The sequence below is a fragment of the Pimephales promelas genome, chromosome 5, assembly GCF_988280905.1.
Source record: "Pimephales promelas chromosome 5, fPimPro1.hap1.1, whole genome shotgun sequence".
Taxonomy (NCBI): domain Eukaryota; kingdom Metazoa; phylum Chordata; class Actinopteri; order Cypriniformes; family Leuciscidae; genus Pimephales; species Pimephales promelas.
Window position 1 is genome coordinate 35,012,755 of NC_142773.1, and position 22,909 is coordinate 35,035,663.

Sequence of the window (22,909 nt, forward strand, 5' to 3'; positions counted from 1 at the left end):
ATTTGTAAAACCAGCATTGAGCGACAAAACAGATTAACGACATAACTTGAAAAACGGGGCTGGAGGACTCTTAATATGTAACACTGTCAGGAAGTTTTCAATGATGAGATTCACCAATCAGCGCGCAGCATTCTGCCTGGCTGCCTTGGTAACAGCGAAAACCTTTGTTTTTTGAATTGTCCAATCACGGCACGCGTTTAAGACATTTAAACTGGCGTTCATCCGTTAGTTGTCTTCACCTTGCTGCACCGCCGCAGATAAGTCTTGACTCTGCTTGTGGAAGGACGAAAAAAAAAAATATCACAAAAATTGCACGTTGACGATAGCGGCTAAATTGTATTGGCAATTTTGTTGTGCATCGGAGGAACGAAGTTGCTGGATTTGTGGTGAGATTATTTTATAATTAAGCTAACGTTAGTTGTGGACACTACAGTAACGTCAATCATCTTTTACTTTGTAACGTTATTTTGCGTTTATAACTAACTTATTTACTAGGGGTGTAACAATGTATCGTGTCACAATACAAAATCGCAACAATATAAGTTTTCAACGTTTTAGTCTTAGTACGGTAACGTTACCATATTAAACTACTAATGCAACGGGGGAGTATTTGTGGGTCCTGACCATAGACTCTGTTTATTTATATTTATCTGTCTATCTCATAAAATTTGGTCAGATTCCATACCCTGTCTTGTTTTCTCCATCAGAGTGACCATCTCTGTAGCAGTAATGTCACAGTTTGGGTTTGAGACTGACATCCACAATGTTCTCCGGCTGGACATGCCTATCACAAATGCCCCGATGGCAAGATGGCAGAGGAAAGCCAGCACATCCAGCTCCACCAACACAAAATCCCTCTCACCAAACAAGAGTGTCAACCGATCAGTGAGCCTTTCCAAAACCCCCTGTAAAACACCAGGTAAGAGTCACATCATGTGTCCAGCTCCTGATCATTTGTCAGTGGTGGCTGGTGGGTTTTAAAATGGAGGCACACCATTTTAGCGGTCCAATTCACTCCCAAGGGTTGTAGCTGCTTTAAAATGCCTTTTTTGGTCACTTTGAATACTAGCTATCACTTTACAATAAGGTTCATTAGTTAACATCTGTTAATATATTTGAACTAACAAAATACAGTAACAAATGTACTGCTCATAGCTGATGTTAATAAAAATAGAGCTGTTCATTGTTACTTTATAGTGCATTAACTAATGTTAACAAGATTTTATTAAATTGTTTGTAAATGTTGAAATGAACATTTAACAAAGATTAACTAGTGCCGTATACGTGAAGTTCATGTTAACTAATGAACCTTATTGTAAATTGTCAACAGAATACTTCTTGAATTTAGAAAAGGACACGTATACAGCAAGATAATATAAATATACGTTCACTTACCTTGTCCTAGGGGTGGGAATCATGGGGTACCTCACAATAACAATAATATCCCTAAACACCAATTTTGTGACTAAAATAGTGCTTGACAATCCTATGACGCATACAATATCGGACTAAATATGAAAACCATCTAGTAAAGCTGAATGCTGTAGCCTATATGCAATTTGGCCATGGGGTCTGTCTTCATTTTTAATTTGTAGCTGCTGTTCGAATGGTACTTCAGCGGTAGCAGTTCAAACTAATACCATGTAATTTACACCTCGCCAATGATTGATATACCAAGGGAGGCTAACCCTCTTCTGCCCTGTGTCTTTTCTCGACATCCCAGTCGTTAAAAGTAAAATACTCTGGTGATGGGTTTTTTTTCCCTCTCTCTTAACTATAGTAAAAAATACTACTAGTAGTATTTACCATAGTCTCTGGCTATGGTTTTGCCTCCCCCTTTTCCCCTCAGACTCGCGTTACACAGATTCAACACAGTTGGGGAAGAGTCCTGCGGTGGTTACACTTCCAGTTGCGAAAGAAATACACATTCCGAGACATGAAATGAATAACTGGGAATTTTATTACCATTAAATCATCCTTCTCCCGTTTTCACCTCACAATTTTGGCCGTTGAGCTGCCACCGGTCATTGTTAGTTGTAGTGTTGTCAGTGTTAAATATTCAATGTCTTCTAAAAGGAAAGAACGGCAAGACCCAAAACACACCCTCAAAGGCAGGAGGAGATCGATTCATCCCAACAAGAAATAACAAGCAGTTGGATGTAGCAAGTTTTCTTATTTCCAAAGAAAATGAGCCGGTGGAAGACCCCTCTACAGCAGTAAGTTCCTAATAATAGCAATTGTGTTGTTGTAATTATATTTTACAATAAAACATCATAATAAATACAACAGGTTATAGATGTTTTCTGACTGTCAATTAATGTCCTTTCAGCCAAATCAGAAAGCTTGGTCTGTGACACTAAATGGATATGACATTGAGGAAGCAAAGATCTTGCATTTAGGAGGAAAGCCACTGAACGCTCCTGAGGGTATGGTTTTTATTTTTTAGTAGTAATATTAAATTGAATAACTTGGTTTTGGCTTTTTGGTTTAAAGGGATAGTTCGGTCAACTGAAAATTGTCATTTAATCACCTTGTTGCGGTTTCAAACCTGTATAAGTGTTTTTTTTTTCCCCCTTCTGTGTAACAAAGATGATATTGTAAAGAATGTTGGTAACTAGACAGTTGATGGCGCCCATTGTCTTCAATAGGTTTTTTTTTTTCTTCCCTGTTTCCCCCTATTAGGGAAGTCAATGGGCCTCTGGTTACCAACATTCTTTAAAATGTCATTTTGTTACACTGAAGAAAAAAACCTACAGGTTTGGAAAAACTTGAGTTGGTAATGACAACTTTTATTTTTGGGTGAACCATCCCTTTAAGTTTAATTTGCCTGGTAATGTCCTTTAAATGAACCGAACATCTCCCACAGGTTATCAGAACAACTTGAAGGTTCTCTACAGTCAGGTTCCCACACCGGTTTCGATCAAGAAGAGCCGGTACATTGCCTCCGTTCCAGAGCGGATTTTAGATGCCCCTGATATCAAAAACGACTTCTGTGAGCTGACAGTTTTGCATTACACCATGTAGCCTAATTTGAAGAGATTTATTTATGTGAGACTAATGTTGAAATTTATGTTCAGATCTAAACCTGATGGATTGGGGAAGGCAGAATGTTTTGGCAGTTGGCCTTGCCAACCAAGTGTATTTGTGGGATGCTGGCATGGGGAGCATTGTTTTATTGAAGAAAATGGAGGATGAGAATGAATACATTTGTTCTGTCTCATGGAGCAAAGATGGCAATTTCTTGGCCGTTGGGACCAGTGATTGTAAAGTCGAGGTAATTGATTTTTCTCAAACTGGTTGAGTAATTTATACTGTGGTTCCCACTTTTTTGAGTCCAGTGTTCAGTTTCTCATGATGGATGTTATGTAGAGATTGCAGCTATTATGCATAAACCAGTCAAGGTATTACTCAGCAAATTGCCATCTTGTTTGCTGAATTTCTCAAGTGTCATACAATTTCTTGCAGTTATGGGATGTTCAGTACCAAAAGCGTCTCCGCAGCATGGATGGCCATTTGGCAAGAGTTGGTTGCTTGAGTTGGAATGATCATGTTTTGTCTAGGTAAGACAGCATCCCCTTGCGCTTTGCAGATTATATGCATTTGAGGGGTTTAACACTTTTTGTTCCCCACAGTGGCTCCAGATCTGGTTTAATTCATCAGCATGATGTTCGAGTTGCAGACCACCACATCCTCACCTTCGGTGGGCACACTCAGGAAGTCTGTGGTCTTACCTGGTCTCCAGATGGGAAATATTTAGCTAGTGGTGGCAATGACAATATGGTGTACATTTGGCCAATGACGACAGGTTCGGAATATCAAGCCATCCATGCTCTAAGTGAACACCAGGGAGCGGTCAAGGTAACTTAAATTTGGAATGTGAACCCCTCTTCCCTCTCTGATTTGCCACCGAGGTTATAGTAGATTTTTGTCCCTTTTGCACCCTTAAGGCTTTGGCATGGTGCCCATGGCAGCCTAGCATCCTTGCCTCAGGTGGGGGCACCAGTGACCGTCATATTCGCATGTGGAATGCCAACAGTGGCTCTTGTATCAGTGCATTTGATACTTGTTCACAGGTAGGCTCACCCACTGTATCCCTGCATGTTCTGGAACGGGTAATGTTATCTTAAGTGATCCATTTACTACATTTTCGCTTCCAGGTATCGTCTCTCGTTTTTGCACCGAATTACAAAGAGTTGGTGTCTGGCCACGGTTTTGCTCATGACAAGGTTATTATCTGGAGATACCCCTCTCTCACTAAAGTTGCAGAGCTTGAAGGCAAGTTTGAGTTTGTACTTTGTAAATTTGTGTGGTCACGCTTCAGTTAAACATTACAACTACGTTCAAATTCCTGTCCTTCCCAAATTATCCGTTTCAGGACATGAAGACAGAGTCCTCAACTTGGCTATGAGTCCAGATGGTTCAACTGTGGCTTCTGTTGCTGCTGATGAAACCATTCGACTTTGGAAGGGTTTTGAAAAGGATGCCATCAAGAAACCAAAGCCCACCAACAGCATAATTCAACAACGTATTCGATAATGTATTTTCATTTTATTTTTTTATATGCATCCAACAAATGTATTCATTTGGGAAGATTTAAAGATCTGAAGTGGTTTATTAGAAACTTCCATTGTGAATAGAATTGCCCAGCTCTTTGAAAGCCAAACCAATGTTAGGTGCTGTCATGCCTGCCAAAAGCGCTACACTAAGTTTTGGTAGACACTCCCTTATTCTTGTGTTTTCAGAGGTACGTTTTTAAATTAAAAATGAGATTCCCATTAAACCACCTCCTTTGACAGTTTAAACCCTTGAATAACGACTTGTGATTTTCATACTCAAGTTAACTATGAAAGTAATCAAAGTATGTACAGAAATGTAAATTTTCAAATAAAGTTTTGTAAGATTCTTTCTTTTGATATGCTGCTTTTGCCTTATACGTGTTCTCTACTGCATATTTTCAATTAGTAATTCTATTTAGCATTTTAATGCATGGGTTGTGCTATTTAGTGAAACCATGTATTGCCATGTTGGCAACTGAATGCATTGGATGTTTTGACTAGCTTGAACTCTTAAGTGGAAGGGAGGAATATTGGTGGAGGTATGTTTTATCCTAATACATGGCTTTTTCAGAACAAGCAATTAAACTGCATGCAGTATTTGGTGAGGCAGTGGTGCCAAATCTTGTTTTAGCAAGATTGGCCACCCCTTGCCTATGGTATAGTCTGAATAGATGATAGAAAGCTCTTTGTAATTAGGAAATGGTGTTACTGTATTGATGCTAAAGCTATGAAAACAGAAAATGGATTAGGATCAGTGCAATATAATACAAAAAAATAAAACATCCTTTTTTTTTTTAAATTGAGTAATCAAAAAATGAATAGAAAAAGGAAAAAATAATGGATCTAGTTTGTGGTTGTCTTCATGTGAATGAATGCATATTGAAGAGAAACTCACAAACTGACTTAAGTGACCAGGAGAAGATCTCTTCATTTGCTCCATATAGAGCTATAAGACCATCTAGTGGCAAGAGTCATGAAATATCATGTTATATTATTTATTTTCCGCAAGAGGTCGGCAGAGACACTCATATTGACCCAATGTGATATATTGTGAGCTGATTATTACATCATGTATTGAAGAGTTATTTTGAATTTAAATTGAAGGCATGTGAACAATGATTTAAATTATATTATTTATTGATACAAATCTAGAACTTTAAAAGTAAAAAATCTCTTGCATTACTATATATATATATATATATATATATATATAAATTAAAATGTGCAATGTGTAAAAAAGTTGAGTATCTATTAACAGAAATGCAATATGACATCCATAACTATGTTTTCAATGGTGTATAAAGAACTTACTTAATTAACCGTAATGTTTTTATTATCTTAGAATGAGACATTAGCTCCATAACCGCGGGAATCCCCTTCTAAGAAGGTCGCCATGTTGTGACGTCATATTCCTACGGTAGCCGAACGCGAACCACGCGTTTCATCACTACCTTGAAAGAGAAGTAGCGGAAAGCTGGAAGCTAGCCATACACTCCGTGAGTAGTGACTTTTCCCTTGTGAGTGGTGTAAAATATGTAGTTGGGATTGTTTCATGTAACTAAGTTCTCCCTCGCTGTGTTATGGGTTTGTTATGTTGGGGATAGATGTGCTGTTACGTTCGTGAGATAGCTGATGATTAGTATTCATGTCATTGACCGTAAAACAGTACGTTACAGGAATCACTAACCCGACGATAGAGACTTTAAGATCACTAAAGTCGATCGCGAAGAGTTTTCAAAATCAGAGAAAAAAGCCTATTGTGTGTAGTAAATAGTATCTATGGGATGCGGAGGTGCGCGCGTCAAAATGACATGATTGTAACAGCGCGCGCACTTCCGACCTTTGGACTCATGCGGCCAGCTCAGCCACAGTAACAGCTCATATTAGCCAGCTAAACTATTACTACCCTGTTAGAAAAAATATATAGCTGCTCCCTCGCTGTATTATGGGTTTGCTATGTGGGGAGAAATGTGCTGCTGGTTACGTTTGTGAGACAATCAGCTGGTTACTATTATTATATTAAATTATATTAAAACCCTTGATTCTCACCTGACTATGGCTTTGTAAACAGTATCCATGATGTGGTTTATAATGGACTGTGGTACAGAAACAGTGACAATGTTACACACTCTTGGCTTACTCTGGCTATTCTTTGCTGTCTCAGCCGACGAGATGTTTGTCCCGTTTTCAGTGCCGGCGCTATGGGGGGGCATTAGGGGGCAATGCCCCCCCAAATGTATTTTGTGCCCCCCCAAATTGAATTATGATATAATTTACAAAATAATATCAGTTTAATTTAATTCACATTTCAGTGAGAAATAGTACAAATATATGTCTACAAACGGCTCATTAGCTGAAAATACAATAAAGCCAACATAAAAACCAGTGTGACGCTGTGAGGAAACCCCCCTGCCGCCCCCCCAATCACGCACGTTAATACTTGAATGAAATGATTTTCAGTTGGCGCGACCGCACAAGCTTCCTGCATTCAAAACAAAGTAAACAGATGAAAACTCTCCAAAAATGGAAATTAGAAAATGGTTCAATACCACAGTTTCTCCTTACACATCGATTACCCCATACAGCAAGACAACGACAGCCCGGCTTTGGTATTTGGTGCTTCTACCGTGCAGTGTTGTAGTCGAGACCGAGACCAAAGACAGTCGAGTCCGAGTCGTAAGTGTAGCTATTTATCTAACTGGCATGTACTGTAATGTTCACTATGTGTTGTCACGTGATGAAACTAATAGTTTAGTTGGCCTAGTTTTTGCGCTGCCCATTGTCCTGAAATGTCACTCACCCCCGCCATGGAGAAACAGGTGTTTAAGCCTATATTTTCTTGTAAATGGAAATTGTAGAATAATATCTGTGTATGTTGTGGGTGTTTTTTATTTGTTAAAGGTGTTAAAGGTTTTATTTGATAAAGGTAACTACATGATGCTTTTTTAAGGCTACGAATGTAAATGCTTATGTTAGAACATAGCAGAATAAAGATGAGTAACTTAGCTTTTTTTTTTCTCACTTCCGCCATTGAGATAGCATATAAACGGCTATTCTGTCAGTGAGAGACTGTGTACATGTTCGTTAGCTTTGCTATTATAAAGCTGTGGTCAGAGTCGGTCTTGCAATTTTTTTTTTGTATAGGCCTATTTAACCCTTGATCAAATTTCTTAAGAGTCGCTCGTCTTGCAACAATGTGTAATGTTTTATGTGTTTATTGTGTGGGTTGCATTACTTCATGTTAATAGCTAACAGAAAAGGCAGTAGCAATAATAAATATAGGATATCTAATATCGGAAAAAAGTCCCCATACCTACCTAGTGCCCACCCATTGAAAATAAATGCCCCCCTGCTAAAAGCGGTCTGAAGCCGGCTCTGCCCGTTTTAGCAACCGTAGCTTCTTCGAAAGGGAGGCGTGAGCAGTGGGCTGAGCCCTTAGTGCAAACCTGGTGCAAACTCGCAACCGAACCGCTAGATGTCGCTAAAAATTCCACATTGATATGAGCTTTCTGGACAAAAAAAAAAAAAAAAAAAGAGTATTATTTTTAGGCTTTGTGTGATTTTTACCAGCAAGGGAAGGATGTAAGTTGCATGGAGTGATTATAATATATACACACCATGTAAAAACTGTTTTGTTTCATTTCAACTTCACGAATAGAGCATTAAGCAAAAAAACAAATAAAAAAATTCAATTTATTATAAAAAGTGTTTATTAACTGATAAGTTACGATCAAACTCTAGAAAAATGGTCAACACATACATTTCCTATAAACTGAGGAAATATTTATATACAGTCAAGTTTGAGTTTGTGAGAACTGTACAGTGTGCAAACAACAGGGAGACTCATATGCCAGGAAAAAAGCCAAGGTCAACCGGATTAAACCACAGACATGCTATCAGGTTTCAGAGCGACGTCAACGAAGCCAACTTCTGTGGACGAATTCTCTTCATGCATAGTGCTCCCCGGCCTCCAACATCCATAAATACAAAGAAAGGGAGACCCACCGCCAGATCCAATGTGCCGCTTCATCTCCCGTGCAATTGTAAAAAAATTTAACATTTGAAAAAAATAATCTAACAATCATGTCTCTGATGTTTTGATAGGCCAACTTAGACCTCCTTCACTTTACCATTGTGGGCAAATCCATTAGTGTAGTGCACATTGCCGTTTTCCAAGTGTTTGCCATTGGTCACTACCACAGGCTCAATCACAGTGGTAATGCCATTCTGTTTGGGTTTGTCCTCAATAGAAACAGGTAGTCGCTTGCCCTTTACGTAGGCCTGGATCCAGAAGTTTGAGAAGAGGATAAAGAAAAACGTGCCGTAGATCAAGATGAGATGAATGAAGAGGGGAACTTGGAATTCACACTTTTCCATGAAGTAATACTGAGAGATATGGACAGTCACCAGCACAAATTGAATCTGTGGAAAACACATGGAAAGAAATTGAATTATAGCTCCATCATTTTAAAGTGCCCCAACAATGCTTATCATCTTTCAAATGTAGTGTGTAATATATAGCTGTTTGTGAATGTAAACGGTCAGCAGAGTTTCAAAGATCAGTGTGCACGATAAATGGAGTGGAGTTTCTGTCTCCCAAAAGAAAGAACCGATTCTGAATCACCTGAAACTAGTCGTCAGTAACTCCAGTCTTACTACTTAGGTTTGTAACAAATTTGCATAACGTCAGCCTATGGTCTTCATTGGCTGTCTGTAAACAACGTCTACTACCCGCCCTCAAACACGTGTTGTCAACATATCGGAAAAACACAATTTTCTGCGCTGTGAAAGCCTGTGCACTTTGATGCACTTCCAAAAGAAAAGGACTCAGGCTTGAATTGATATGGTAAAACTAATCCCATCGTTACTGTTTGTATCACGGTGTATATAAGTGTCGAGGAAGCCTCCGGAGCTGAAATTCAGATATTGTAACCGGCTTTTCATTTCCGACAACCGCTGTTAGCTTCCGTGTATTGATGGAAAGGAATATAAATCGAATGTAATGACAATTGGTGGTTGAGGACATGGTGGTTGAGGACACCCCCCCCCCCTCTCTATGTGAAGCGCTTTGAGTGTCCAGAAAGGCGCTATATAAATGTGATGAATTATTATTATTATTATTAATTGTAAGACAAGTATAAATGATAATTTTGCTTCAGTCTCAAATTATGGGTGCCATTTTGGTTACACATCGATGCAAATGCAGTTCACGTTAAATCACACAAGATTAAGAGTTTAAATGAGTTTCTACTAACCAGTTGGATAGCTGTCATGTACTTTTTCCACCACAGATACTTCTGGAAGCGCGGGCCTGCAGCAGCTAGACCGTAGTAGGTGTACATGATGACGTGGACACAAGCGTTCACCAAAGCATGGAAAGAACCCATGCCACCGACTGCCATTTTCACAGGAAAATAAATGGAAGTAATTGAAATTAGACATCTTTACACCAGTTAATACACCCTGTTATTCCATTGTTTATACTTTGCCAACATGCAGAAAAGAAACGTCTTTTGTAGGAACAAATAATGGCCCCTAATTTCACAGGCTTTTTTATTTTCATATGAAAAAACAGTTTAATCCTATTTGAGTCTTGAAGCAAAACCAGTTAATAACTACTGATCTATTAAAGTACCCAGCAGGCAATTTTGCATTTAAAAGACGTCTAATAGACGTCAGAAATTAGGCTGTCAGTGAAAAGCCCAAGTATAGACATATAGACGCACAGACTATGCATAGAACATGTTAAAGTCATGAAAACAAACACCTTGTAATCACTGTTGAATTTGCTTACATGATGGAATATTATACATATCACACAATACCAAAAACGACATGAAACCAGATTCAAGGTTATTTTGGCAAGAAGTGGGTTACTCATAGCTGGACTATATCGGGTCTATAAGTTAACCTAGACAGTGAAAAGATGGCTATTGCTTGCTGGTCAGTGACTACTATAGTGTTGATAGACTCACCAGGAGTAAGAGTGATGCCCCACCACCAGGTCCAGGGCAAGATGGAATGATGGAAGATATGGAGGAACGTCACCTGACTGTGCTTCTTTCTCAACACAAAAAACACCTGGATCACAGACAAAGTTCTTGTTAACTCTTGGAAGCTACTGTATATAGTGCCAGATGTCTTTGCATATCCTATTCTAAATACAGCATTAAAACACACAAATTTAAAGGGGTGATGAACTGAGAAATCAAATTTTCCTTGAGCTTTTGATATCTAAGAGGTTATCATATAAGAATATCCTGTAAGTTTCAGAACTGAAAATGTCCTTGTTAGTCCAATAAAAGCATTTATTTACACCAGCCTCTGAAAACGTCTCGTTGAAAACGAAAAGTGGGAAACTATGACGTCGAAGGGGTTAAAACACCACCCCCGCAGAAGAAGATCAACGCCTAGGCCGGTTTAGCCCCGCCCACCGATTCGCGCATTAGGCGCATAGCTAAGTAGCCTACGTGCCTACCTCGTGACGACAAACCGGATCGATCTAACGAGCAATACAGAATATTGTGCAGCGCCTGGTTGTGGAAGAAGACAGTCGCTGCATCAGCTTCCTCTGGATTCCAATAGGACTTCATGGATAAACTTTATTTTTAATGACGTTCCAGCTGATGAGGGTAAAACATCGTCGTCTGTTCGCTTCATTTCACTGAGGATAGTTTTGTAAACAAGACTGGATTTGCAGACCGCAGAGATTAAGAGTCAAGAACGTGCTGTGCCGTCTATATTGGATCTGACAGGAATTGTGCAACACACGGACTCTTGGTTGAACATGTATGGGCGAATCCGGTTGCCATTTGACAACATTGGACGTTTTCCCCCACATACACCGGCGGGTGAGTTAAACTCATTATAACATGCAAAACTATTATCCACTCACAGCAATAGGCGTTTATTTCCAAGTCTTCAGTGCGACACGCCCATAAAAACCGACTGTTTTTCAGGAAGGCTCACAACTTGGGTACAAAATAGCCTATTACTTATTCATACGAACGTCTTAAGTTGACCTCAGACAACAATATAATAACATTTTAAAAGCCAGTTCATGACCCCTTTAAGGCATGGAGACAAATTATTCTTACTGTATCTAGAAGTTCAACATATTTGGAGAAATAGAATAACCAGGCTGCTCGAACCATCTGGGGATATAAGGACAAACACAATTAGTAATATGCATTACCATTCAAAAGTTTTGAGTTTGTAAGATATTTCAAATATGTTCACCATGTCTGGATTTATTTGATCAAAAACACCATAACTAGCAATATTATTACCATTTAAATTTCTATTTTATAATATTATATTTTAAAATATAATTTATCCCTGTGATGGCAAAGCTGAATTAGTCCAATTTTCAGTGTCACATGATCCTTCAGAAATCCTTTTTATTTGCTGATTTGATGCTCAGAAACAATATAGCTTACTACAGTTGTGTTGCTTACTATTTTTGTGGAAACCGTGAGGCTTTTTAATTAGAATTCTTTGATGAATAGAAATTTTAAAGAACAAGCAGTAATTGGAAATATAATTTGAGCAATTGAATGTATTCCGTCTGAATAAAAGTATTAATTTCTTCCAATAACATAACATGTTTGAATGAAACAAACTTACTCTGAGAGCTTGAGGACTGTTGGTGGTGTCACAGAGATCACATCTCCAAGTGTACGTTGTTCCCCAGCCAGACATCAAGAACTATAAGTGTCAGACATATCGAAAAAAATTACACAAAAGCACAATAACATGGTTTGTTCATCTTTTCTCTTCTGTCATAATTTACTCACGCTCATGTCTTTCCAAACATCTGATTTACTTTCATCTGTGGAACACAAAAGACGTTTATCAGAATGCTCACGCTGCTCTTTTTCATATAAGAAAGTGAATTATGCCCATAGCTCAAAAAAGCACCATAATAGTATCATAAAAATGGACCATAATGTTGTCACGTCTGCTTTTATGATACTTTTATGAGCCTATTGGCATCATTCACTTTCATTAAATGAAAAAGAGTAACTTGCAGATTCTGCTAAACATATCCTTTTGTGATCTACAGAAGAAATACTAATGTACCGTGAGCAAATTTTCACTTTGAATCTCTAACAGTTCTCCTCAAAGACATCAGTTCAGGTACATGAATAAGTTTAGTTACTCTCCCAAACACACACAAAAAAAATGTAAAGGTTTCCTACCTCATAAACAATATAGGAGTTGAAGGCCACCATAGAGAAGTTATAGACAATCATAGTTGTTTTGAGGCTGAAAGGTTTGCGATTGGCCATGTATCGTGGTCCCACACATAAAACGAAGAAGACGTATCCCAGCAAGATGACCGTCATCTGAATTGGACTCTGCATCAGCGGATAATCACGCACTCTGGCATCTGAGAAAATCACAAATCAACCAATCAGCCACATGAAACAAGCCTGTATTACATCTTTCTAAAGTAGATTCTACTAGTGGCCAAACTCTAGTGCTGTTTACAATAAATTTGAAATGGTTTTTAATAGCATAACACATAAGCCAGTTGATATTAGTGGTTTTTGCTTATCTAAAAAGCTTGATGCATTGAACGCTTACCAGTTCTTTTCAGAAGAAAGTCGTAGAACCCCATGACGCTCGAATACACCTCTTGAAACATCTTGTCTTTATTTCTTCAGGCAACCAATAAACTGGAGGGCATAAGTAAATGTGTTAAAACTAGGCAAGCAAACAATGATAATCCAGCTAGCAAAGGGTTGGTCAGAGAAATATGCCGTTATCAGGAGGACAGTGGAGTCTGAGTCAACAATGGCAGCCCAGCAAAAGCAAACAAGAAACAGCTGGCCATGTGAACAGGATACAAAGCCCAACCTGAGTGGCTCATGGTGTTACCAAAGCCAAACTATTACGATTATCAACTATACAATTGAGTGTACTATAATATGTGTAGTAATCAGTGTTGTGCAAGTTACTTCCAAACTGTAATACATTAGGTATTACTTGTTACTGTTATTTAAAAGTAATTAATTACCTTACAATATTACTGTCCCAGAATTGTAATGCGTTACATTACTCATGTATTACTTTTGAGTTACTTTCACCAAAATAACTAAGTAGAACTTAACTTTTGGGCTGTAACGATATGCAATATGAAACCGAAATCGCGATTCGCCACACGACTCAGATCAACGAACCTACAGAATCGCGACACACCTCTTCCAACTCCAGCGTTATTCTCCTTACCGTCCATATCCAATGCTGCCTTATCTTTAAATTAGGCTATTAGTATTATTTGAAGTTAACATTATAAAATACGTGGACCTACACCACAAAACTAGTTGAGGATAAATTATTTAAAATTGGGGAAGTCCAGCATTATGGACATGATGACATTTGCAGTCAAAACTTGAAATAAAAATTCTCAGAAAATACATGTATTGAAACGTATATAGGCTACTTCCTTAAAGGACTCCAGACATTAGACAAATATCAGTCTATGTTTTATTTTTAATATTAAGGAAAAGACACACATTCATGCGTGACAAAAAAATAGGAGGCAAAATATATTTTTTGTAATTCTGTTAATTACACTGCGCAAATCGGATGAGGAAGGGTTGGCTCTCCAGTCTCCATATAACTTAAAATATTCATTTTATTTTAGTTTTCGTGTTCGTATTTATGAGGAAAAAACAATGTTACAGACGCGACCGCTCTGAACTGGCACTAAAAGACTGCTTTAAAACTTTCACATAGTCTGTTGTCTTTAAGAAGTAAAAGCAGACAATACACTGTAATACAACTGTAATACAAGCCTCACTGAACATGTAACGAGTAAAATATTACTGAAAATTGATTAGTAATGCCTTACACTACTGCGTTACAGCAAAAAGTAATATGTTACTGTAATGTATTACTTTTGTAATGCGTTACTCCCAACACTGGTAGTAATCACACATATGTATAAGGGAAATCAGTCCTGTAATTGATCAGGTGTCAACATTTTGCCTTCACTAGTTTATTCTAAATGGTCATCCGGTCACATTTTTGTTTTTTAATGAATAAAATATTAATACATAACTATAGGTACACTTTTTTATTGTACAAATATAAGAGACAACAAATATAGCATGTATTACTACACGTACAATACAAATATTAGTACTATTATAGTACTTTCTACAAATATACCATGAGGTCTCTTATATGAAGTTCTGCATGCATAATTGCATAAAAATTTGAAAAATGTCTAATTCAAAAGAGACAACAATAGTTTAGCAGCACATCAACTTTCCAAAAGTATTTCACATCTGTTTTTTCTCCATGTTATGCACATTACTGGTAACCAAACGGTTAAAAATCTCAAAGACAGTTTCAGTGCAAACTGCAAACTGTTCAAAGGGCTTTAAACTATTCCAGACGATGAATAAGGGCCTTATCAAGCGAAACAATCGCTCATTTAAAAAAAAAAATAACAAAGTTGAAGTTTTATAAACTAAAATGCTCGCCTTGCTCTGTTCTGTGATGCGCGTTCGTGACTCTCCTGTTCGAACTCGTTTATCAAAATGAACAAATCTTTTTTCGTGTCATTTGGTTCATTCAACGAACGAAATGAACGAATTGACTCAGGAAAAGATTTGTTCATTTTGATGAACGAGTTCGAACAGGAGAGTCACGAACGCGCATCACAGAACAGAGCAAGGCGACCATTTGAGCTTATAAAACTTAAACTTTTTTTTTTTAAATTGATCGATCATTTCGCTTGATAAGACCCTTATTCATCGTCTGGAATCGTTCAAAGCCCCTTGAACAGTTTGCACTGAAACGGTCTTTTGGACCTTGAACCGTTTGGTTCCCAGTAAAGTGCATTATATGGAGAAAAATCCAGGAATGTTTTCATCAAAAACCTTAATTTCTTTTCCACTGAAATAAGAAAGACATGGATATCTTGGATGACATGGGGGCGAGTAAATTATCAGCAAATGTTTTTTTCAAAGTGAACTACTCCTTTAATGGCAGTGACATATTTTAAGATCAGTGCAAGTTGCTTTCAGTTAAAACAGCTCAAGCATGCATTTTAGTCTGGGACTAGCTTAAGCCTTGTCCGTGAAACAATAGGATAGGATAGGATAGGATAGGATAGGATGACAAAGCACACTAAACAGACCCTTCACTGTTTCTCTGCCTACACATCTAATGCATCACCACCTGCTTCATCAGAAGAGAATAGAACCATCATAAAGACACATGAGGGAGACACACATTTGTTGTAATCAAAAAATCTACTAAAATTCTTACTGTCCTCTCACTTTTAGAATCAACACAAAGCTGATGTCATCTGTACAACCTAAACTCCAATGAATAGTGCAATAGTGAAAAGCCAGTCAAACTGGTGAGGTGGAGAAACATAGATATCTATCCTGTCATAGAATCAGATTAACTCACTAGACAGGAACTGCCAATGACAACATCACTAAACAGTCACGTCGACAGTCAATCCAACACAGAAAACATAATCATAAACAGAAGATACACACACACACACAGAGTTTCAAAGGTGGTTAAGCTGACCAGATCAAATGTCTCATCACACTTCTCAGTCACCTAAATAAGGAGAAAATTATCCCAAGAAAGAATTTGATAGAAGAGAGTGAAGGACTCATGCTCATAATACAGCCTACAAACAATACAAAAGTATGTTTTAAGCTTACCTGTTGTCTTTCTGTTGATACAGTCAGTCAACCCAGCCAAAAATAAATAAATAAATATAGTTAAAAATATATATATATATAAAAAAAAAATACTGCCCCACAGGGGCAAATAAATGGATGACAGACCCAAGTAAGCAGTCTCTGAACTTTAGTTCTTTTCAGTGTCCTTATCCTTTCTTTAAGCGGCCCTCAATCACAGCCGTTTCCCCCAGTGATGGAATAAATGACAGGCCAGTGGGAGTTTTGCCAAGGCAGAGACGGGCCACGCTCAGAGGAGTCACTCCCAGTGCCTAATATAAACCTGAGCAGCAGCTCATTGAAAAGAGACAACACCCACCTGGTTTCGGGACTGTAGCCTGCATTCAACTGGCAGGAACCGCCCTCTGAAACCCACCTCAAAACTCAATGATTGGCTCTCTCTAGAGTGAGGCTGGACACTGATTGGCTCCAATACTGGTTAGGTTTTTATTATGCAGTGGAAGTAGGCGAGAATTGAGCAGAGACTGCTCAACAATGAAAAGTCTTTTGTTTCCCTTGGGTCACAAATATGGGCCTATATGCAAAGACATATGGAAATGGAAATATATAGGCAACATATGAAAAAGAAAAATAAAGGGTATAGTATATATATATATAAGATATTTTTCATATACCTGATATTTTAAATAAACGACAGGGTATAGTAAATAAATAAAATAAACCATAATGTGTGTAGAATAAGTGTTAGTGTAAGTGTTTTTTATTACTGTTATTTCATATTATTTCATAAATTTAGTACTTCCAACTTATTATATTTTAATTATTTGCATTTTTTCATCTAATTTTTACATTAATTTACTTTAATTCTACATACTTTAATTCAAAGAACATAAAATTTTAATAGCTTTAGCTAACAATAACACATAAGATCATGTGGAAAAGTTACATTTTTCATATTATTTTTAGTCATTCATGTTTCAAATTTAGTTTTAGTAAATCTAGTACTTCCAACTTATTATATTTCAATTATTTGCCAAGGCATTTTTTTTAAATCTAATTTTTACATTTTAGATTTCAGCTTTATTTCTATGAACATAAAATATATTTTAATAGCTTTAGTTAACAATAACAAAACTTTACATTGTAGCCACCCTTCTCTAAGAAAACCTCCATCTTGATATAGTGTAATTGAATCAATTTAATTTCACGTGTTAATGTGTTACACTAATGGCTAATCTGAGACTATATTTAAATCTCTAGCTAGATGTGCTGTACCATGATGTTTTAAATCATAACAGCAACAGCCGACAGACATATCAGATATATATCTATGTCTATATCAGTGAGCCCTCTAGCTCTGAGACACTATGGTCCTTGTGGCACTATACACAGGGACACTACCAGTCAGTTTCAATGGATTCCCGTAGCACTGGTCTGACCCGTTCCTCAGACGTTGAGGACAGGGTGTGGGATCCTCAAACTGACGCATTCTTGTAGCAGTCCGGGAGGAGGTGAAGAATGACAAAAATCCCGACATGAGTGGGGAGTCTCTGAGCTCGAACCATTTTCTCTGACACAAAAAGCAGTTTGAGAACTGACACGCTGACTGTCATGCCAATATCGTGTTTCACGTCTACATAAATACATATTCTGACCTTGGTAATCTTAGCATTGATCGTTTTAGACTAAAACACCCCTTTCTACAGTAAAAGCTCTGATATTGTTATAACTAGTTGTCTGAACTTCCTGTGGTTGGGGACAAACGCTGAGCCAATCAAGAGATAAGTCAATAAGACAATCAGAAATAAGCATCCAATTATATACCTTCACACATATATGGATAAAAGACTCTTAGACAAAAGGTTCAACGCTGTTCAATATAGGACCTTAGGGTTCTTGATTCAATTTTAAAGAGCCCGTTATACCAATAAAGTTCGAAATATACTCATTAATACGTTCATATTGAGCCTCAAAATGTGTAAGTATTTCACTTATGAGAACATTAGACTACTGTTGCTACCAGATGGCGTGATAAAAAAAAAGAATCCGCAGATAACATTCAGTTTGATTCTGCGATATTAAAAACCACACCACTTGAAGGGGTGGATTTCTGACAGGGGTGGCATGGCAGGCATCCCCTGATAATCTTATATTTTATGCTATTACTTAACCGAGATTGGTGTTCTAAACCTATTTATGTAATCCAACACACAAAACTATATCATTTTAATGTTTTGCTGCCCACCAAGGTTGCATTTATTTGATCAAAAAATAGTAAATATTATTACATTTTAAGATAACCGTTTCTATTATAATATATTTTAAAATGTAATTTATTCCTATGATGGCAAGTCTTTTCACATGATCCTTCATAAATCAATCTAATTTGGTGATTTGATGCTTTAGGAAACTTTTTTATTTGTCCTGTCAATCAATAGAGGTGCGATTTTCTTTGTGTGACGATAAGTTGCACTCACAGGAATTCTTGTTACATTCCAGATGGTTATCATCACCTTATTCTTTATACCGGAGGATCATATACATTTCCTTCACTGTACTTTCACCCAATACCTGACTGACCGAGATAAACATGACTGTCTATTTGGCATCATCTGGTGACCTCTGACCTACAGTATTTTTCCCCATCGTTTCCCTTTCCAGTACTATTTATGCATCAACTTCAGACAGAAAACCAACTTCTACATCACATTGGACATTTGATCAATTGCGTCGCCAGCCATAGCAATGATGGAGATCAGGTAGACACCAAATGTTTCATAATACACAATTATGCAGTTAGATGTATTGATAAATGACTACCATCCCATAGATACTCAGAATATGTACATTTTTAGAAGATCTCTTTCGTTTAGCCAATAATGCGTGTTAGAAGAACTGTCCTCAACACACCTAAACCAAGAAAATAAAGGATGTCAACCCAAACCACAGCTATACTCAAATTGTAGGTCAAACTGAACAAGGAAACTTATACACTAATGACCCCGGAGAATCTGAGAGCACAATTGGTCAGACATGATTCAATTTAAAGAATCAGCCATCTCTCATTTCTCTCGTTACTCTACTGAATAAACCTTTGCTTCTCGTTCCAGCCCTTGTGACTGAAAACTGAATTAATGTAATCTCGAATTACATTAAATGGGCGTGTTTTCAGGAATCAAACTGATGACTAGACCTGAATGGAAGCTATCCATAAGAGCTGCTATGATGCTGGTGAGAGACTTTCAGAAACAGGAGGGTGCTGGTCTGCATTCATGTGCTAATACAGACACATCAGCAGATTCTGAATAGAAATGATGACTGATTCCATTCAGTATCAGTCTCACACTGGCTCAAAATAAGACATCCTTTAAATTGTATAGAGGGAATAACCACTATTATTCCCTAAAAACAAGTAGTGAAACTGGACAGTTTCTTTCTAGATTTCTTTTTCGGGCAAATTTAAGTAGCTCATAAACCACTAAAGGTAAAAGTTGGATTGTAAATGATAGGGACTGATAACACACATTAGATTTATCTTTAAATATTTGTTAAAAATTGAGAACTAAGACTCCTAAACACTAAGATTTTAATTATTTTATCTATTTAAATGCGACATTTTTTGTGTATACATTTGACATTTCAATGGATTTTTTTTTCTATCAACAAAGATTTTAGGAGGAATTAATATAAATATACACTATAATTCAAAAGTTTGGGGTTGGTAGCCTATTCTGTAAGATTTTTTTTAATGTTTTTGATGCACACCATAATTTCTATGCTTACCCATGGTTCATTTATTTAAAAATACAATAAAAAAGATTTCAGAATTTATTTTAATAGGCTGATTTTTATATTTATGTGGAAACTGTGAATTTTTTTCCAGGATACTTTGATGAATAGACAGTTCAAAAGATCAAAATTTATTTGAAATAGAAATCCTCTCTAATATTATAAATGTCTTTATCTGAATAAAAGTATTAATTTCACTAACTTAACGGTAGTGTATAAGAGAAGGTGTATTAGGTTATGTAAATGATCATGGTTTCTTTTAAATCACATTTTTTGCTAGTTCATTTTAAATAGTTCTCTAGTGTGGAAAATTATCATTTTGTGATCTCTTAAAGTCATAAAGCTCCAATCATGCCGTTTAAATTAGTTAGCAAGTCACATGTTTATGCATTTGTTGTTTATTCTAACTATTTAGGCATTACAGTGGATTTTTAATTTTAGCCAAATGAATTGATGTCATCTAAAAGACACTTTGTTCAATTCACAGGTTCTATTGCACAACCTCAATTTTGCAACACTTCACTTGATCTGAAATCTTGTAAATCACTGTGAACAACAGATATTGGAGTAGCCGTGTCAATCAACGCAAACACAGCCACCATTAAAAACGTCACCAACTGAAACTTCAGTAATACAACACCATGAATGAATAATGAACTCAGTCAGAAGAGCAAAGAGGATGTCTGACGACTGCAACCACTGAGAACAGAGATCCACACCTCACTCAACATTTATGCAGCAACGTCATCAGCGACCCAAAGCGATTATGTCACTAGAACACACGGAATGTTTTCTATCTTCACGGAATGTTTTCTTTCTTCACGGAATGTCTTCTAAGAAAATCCGCCACACCACTTTAAGCATTGCAAAAGTCAGCATGAAACGGAAGTTGTGATATTTTTTTCCCCTATTGTGACATGTGCCAGAGTATGGAATCTTGGGTCGGCCACAGAATAAATCATAAGAAAGGCATCTCTCGATTCTGCCCTTTTTTTTTAGAATTGCGTGATATAAGCACAATTGCAAGTTATAAATTCAGTAATGGGAGTAATAAACTCGCAATTCGGAGTAGAAAAAAAAAGAGTCAGAATTACATTATATTAACTCACAATTGTGAGTTAAAGTCAGAATTGTGAGAGCTTAAGAATTTTTAAGCTTATATCTCACAATTCTGAGCAAAGACGTCAGAATCATGAGATATCAACTCAGAATAGTGAGGAAAAAAAAGTCAGAAATGGCAGTTTATATCAAGCAATAATGGCTTTATAACTTGCAATTGAGCTTATATGAACTCTGAAACTCTGAAAACAAAAGTCAGAATTGAGAGATGTACAACTGTAAAGTGACACTCCCAATTGTGAGAGAAAAAAAAGACAAAATTGTGAGATAAATAGTCGCAATTACCTTTTTTTTTATTCAGTGGCAGAAACAAGCTTCCATAATCTGAATAAAACGGCTTTTTGAAAAGAAAAAAAAAGAAAAAAAATGTATAGGGCAAAACCTGGTTTCAGGAATTGATAAGATGGTTATGGTTTGCTATTGGTTGATCTCATGTGAGTGACAGTAAACCCAGTAAAAACATCATCAGAGAAGAATTATTTGATTAATAAACGTGTATTCCAAAATATTATGAGCACAGATAAATCATTTATAAGAAAAAATACTGTAATTCCATAAAAAAAATTACAATAGTACATTTTGATTTTGATTTCATAGTGACTTTAAAGCAGTAAAGTTAAACTTTCTTATGAATCTGAAAGGCAGTACTGGTCCCAGAACCAAAACCAGCAAGTGGTCACGCTTGATAGTAGGACATGGGTTGCTACTTAGACCAGCTAAAAACCAGCTAGAACGTTCTAGAACACAAAGGCCAGCTTAAGCTGGATTTTCCAGAAAAGAGGACATTAATCATAGCCTACATGTGTGAGTTGACAGCAAATTTCTTCATACTCTTTTCACCACTGCAAAAGACATAGTAACATTTGCTGAATCTGAGAAACATTTAAGTCTGAAAAGCAACTGAGCACTTAATGAACTTAAAAGATGCAGTTCTTCAAATCTGTAACACCTCTACCACCTAAAACTCAATCCAAATCCATCAGCACTCAAAAATTTACTCAAGAAACTGTTAAGTTACATTATTAGTGTTCCAAGTGTCACATGGTAATGTTAATTAGCCAGTTATCTGTGATTTTAGAAGAAAGTAAAAAGTAAGAAGACTATTCTACATTCAGAGAGATGAAAATAAAGAAAATACCACGAATTTTCTTGCATTTTAAATTAATTGACTGAAAAACATTTTGTGGAAAGTGCATCGTGGGTTCATACACAGGTCACCAGAGTTCACCGAGTTAGGCAAGGCAACAAGGCAAAATATTTAACCCATTTGTGATGTAGGCCTATTACCTTGCTGATACAGTATTGTAAAAGCCACGAATGTCAATTTGCAGTATAAATTACGTAAAAGTTTACATTTACAAAAGATACATCAAATTCCCACCTGATCATTCAAGCGTCATGATGCAGGAAGCGGTCTGGTTGTCCGGAAGGTCTGGAATCTGGAATCTGGATTGTTTTTGTATCCATTATTTTCTGAGAAATTTCTTTTAATTTATTGTGTCAATAAGTTTGTATCAGGACACCTTTAAAGAGTTGTTTATAATGAGAGCCATTCAACATGATTTATACGGATAAGCGTTATTATAAAAATCAATATATATGACTTTGATGAGCTGAATGGTCTCTGTGTGCTGCTGCTACTCCGGTATTGTGTTGTAAGTGACACCCAGTAGGCGTCGCTGTAATACAGGGAAAAAAAAGTACACTTTCCACAAACAGTCTAAAACAAAGTACCTGAAAACAAGTATTATTCAATTATAAGTAGTC

General features: G+C 36.9%; 2 protein-coding genes and 1 long non-coding RNA gene across 4 annotated transcripts; 2 read left to right on the plus strand and 1 right to left on the minus strand.

Annotated features, from left to right (window-relative positions):
- Positions 1-237: 237 nt before the first annotated feature.
- On the plus strand, positions 238-4,903 carry cdc20 (cell division cycle 20 homolog). The gene is made up of 11 exons (XM_039677992.2): positions 238-386; positions 708-919; positions 2,077-2,216; positions 2,330-2,426; positions 2,867-2,992; positions 3,078-3,274; positions 3,466-3,560; positions 3,633-3,858; positions 3,948-4,073; positions 4,158-4,275; positions 4,376-4,903. Exons 2-11 carry the CDS (start codon positions 730-732, stop codon positions 4,534-4,536), a joined length of 1,476 nt encoding a protein of 491 aa, XP_039533926.1. The 5' UTR covers positions 238-386; positions 708-729; the 3' UTR covers positions 4,537-4,903.
- A 3,329-nt stretch (positions 4,904-8,232) lies between these two features.
- On the minus strand, positions 8,233-22,680 carry elovl1a (ELOVL fatty acid elongase 1a). Of its 2 annotated transcripts, none has more exons than XM_039677280.2 (8): positions 22,524-22,680; positions 13,146-13,237; positions 12,758-12,948; positions 12,183-12,263; positions 11,654-11,710; positions 10,532-10,637; positions 9,812-9,951; positions 8,233-8,978 (listed from the first exon to the last, which is right to left on the minus strand). In XM_039677280.2, the coding sequence occupies exons 2-8, from the start codon at positions 13,204-13,206 to the stop codon at positions 8,667-8,669; spliced, it is 948 nt and encodes a 315-aa protein (XP_039533214.2). In that variant the 5' UTR covers positions 13,207-13,237; positions 22,524-22,680; the 3' UTR covers positions 8,233-8,666. The 2 variants fall into 2 exon arrangements, with proteins under 2 accessions (XP_039533214.2, XP_039533211.2); XM_039677277.2 differs by lacking the exon at positions 22,524-22,680 and adding an exon at positions 16,256-16,582.
- LOC120482710 (uncharacterized) lies at positions 11,271-21,652 on the plus strand. Its single transcript, XR_005623484.2, has 3 exons — positions 11,271-11,407; positions 18,896-18,993; positions 20,511-21,652. It is a non-coding gene; the product is annotated as an uncharacterized LOC120482710 (long non-coding RNA).
- Positions 22,681-22,909: the final 229 nt, after the last annotated feature.

Excerpts from the sequence above, each read along its gene's own strand:
- cdc20 (XM_039677992.2), top strand. The coding sequence starts at position 730 with ATGTCACAGTTTGGGTTTGAGACTGACATCCACAATGTTCTCCGGCTG. Across the intron at positions 3,275-3,465 it reads CCAGTGATTGTAAAGTCGAG|TTATGGGATGTTCAGTACCA; the intron begins GTAATTGATTTT and ends AATTTCTTGCAG. Across the intron at positions 4,074-4,157 it reads CATTTGATACTTGTTCACAG|GTATCGTCTCTCGTTTTTGC; the intron begins GTAGGCTCACCC and ends TTTCGCTTCCAG.
- elovl1a (XM_039677280.2), bottom strand. The coding sequence starts at position 13,206 with ATGTTTCAAGAGGTGTATTCGAGCGTCATGGGGTTCTACGACTTTCTT. Across the intron at positions 12,264-12,757 it reads ACTCCTATATTGTTTATGAG|TTCTTGATGTCTGGCTGGGG; the intron begins GTAGGAAACCTT and ends TGACACTTATAG. Across the intron at positions 8,979-9,811 it reads ACATGACAGCTATCCAACTG|ATTCAATTTGTGCTGGTGAC; the intron begins GTTAGTAGAAAC and ends TGTTTTCCACAG.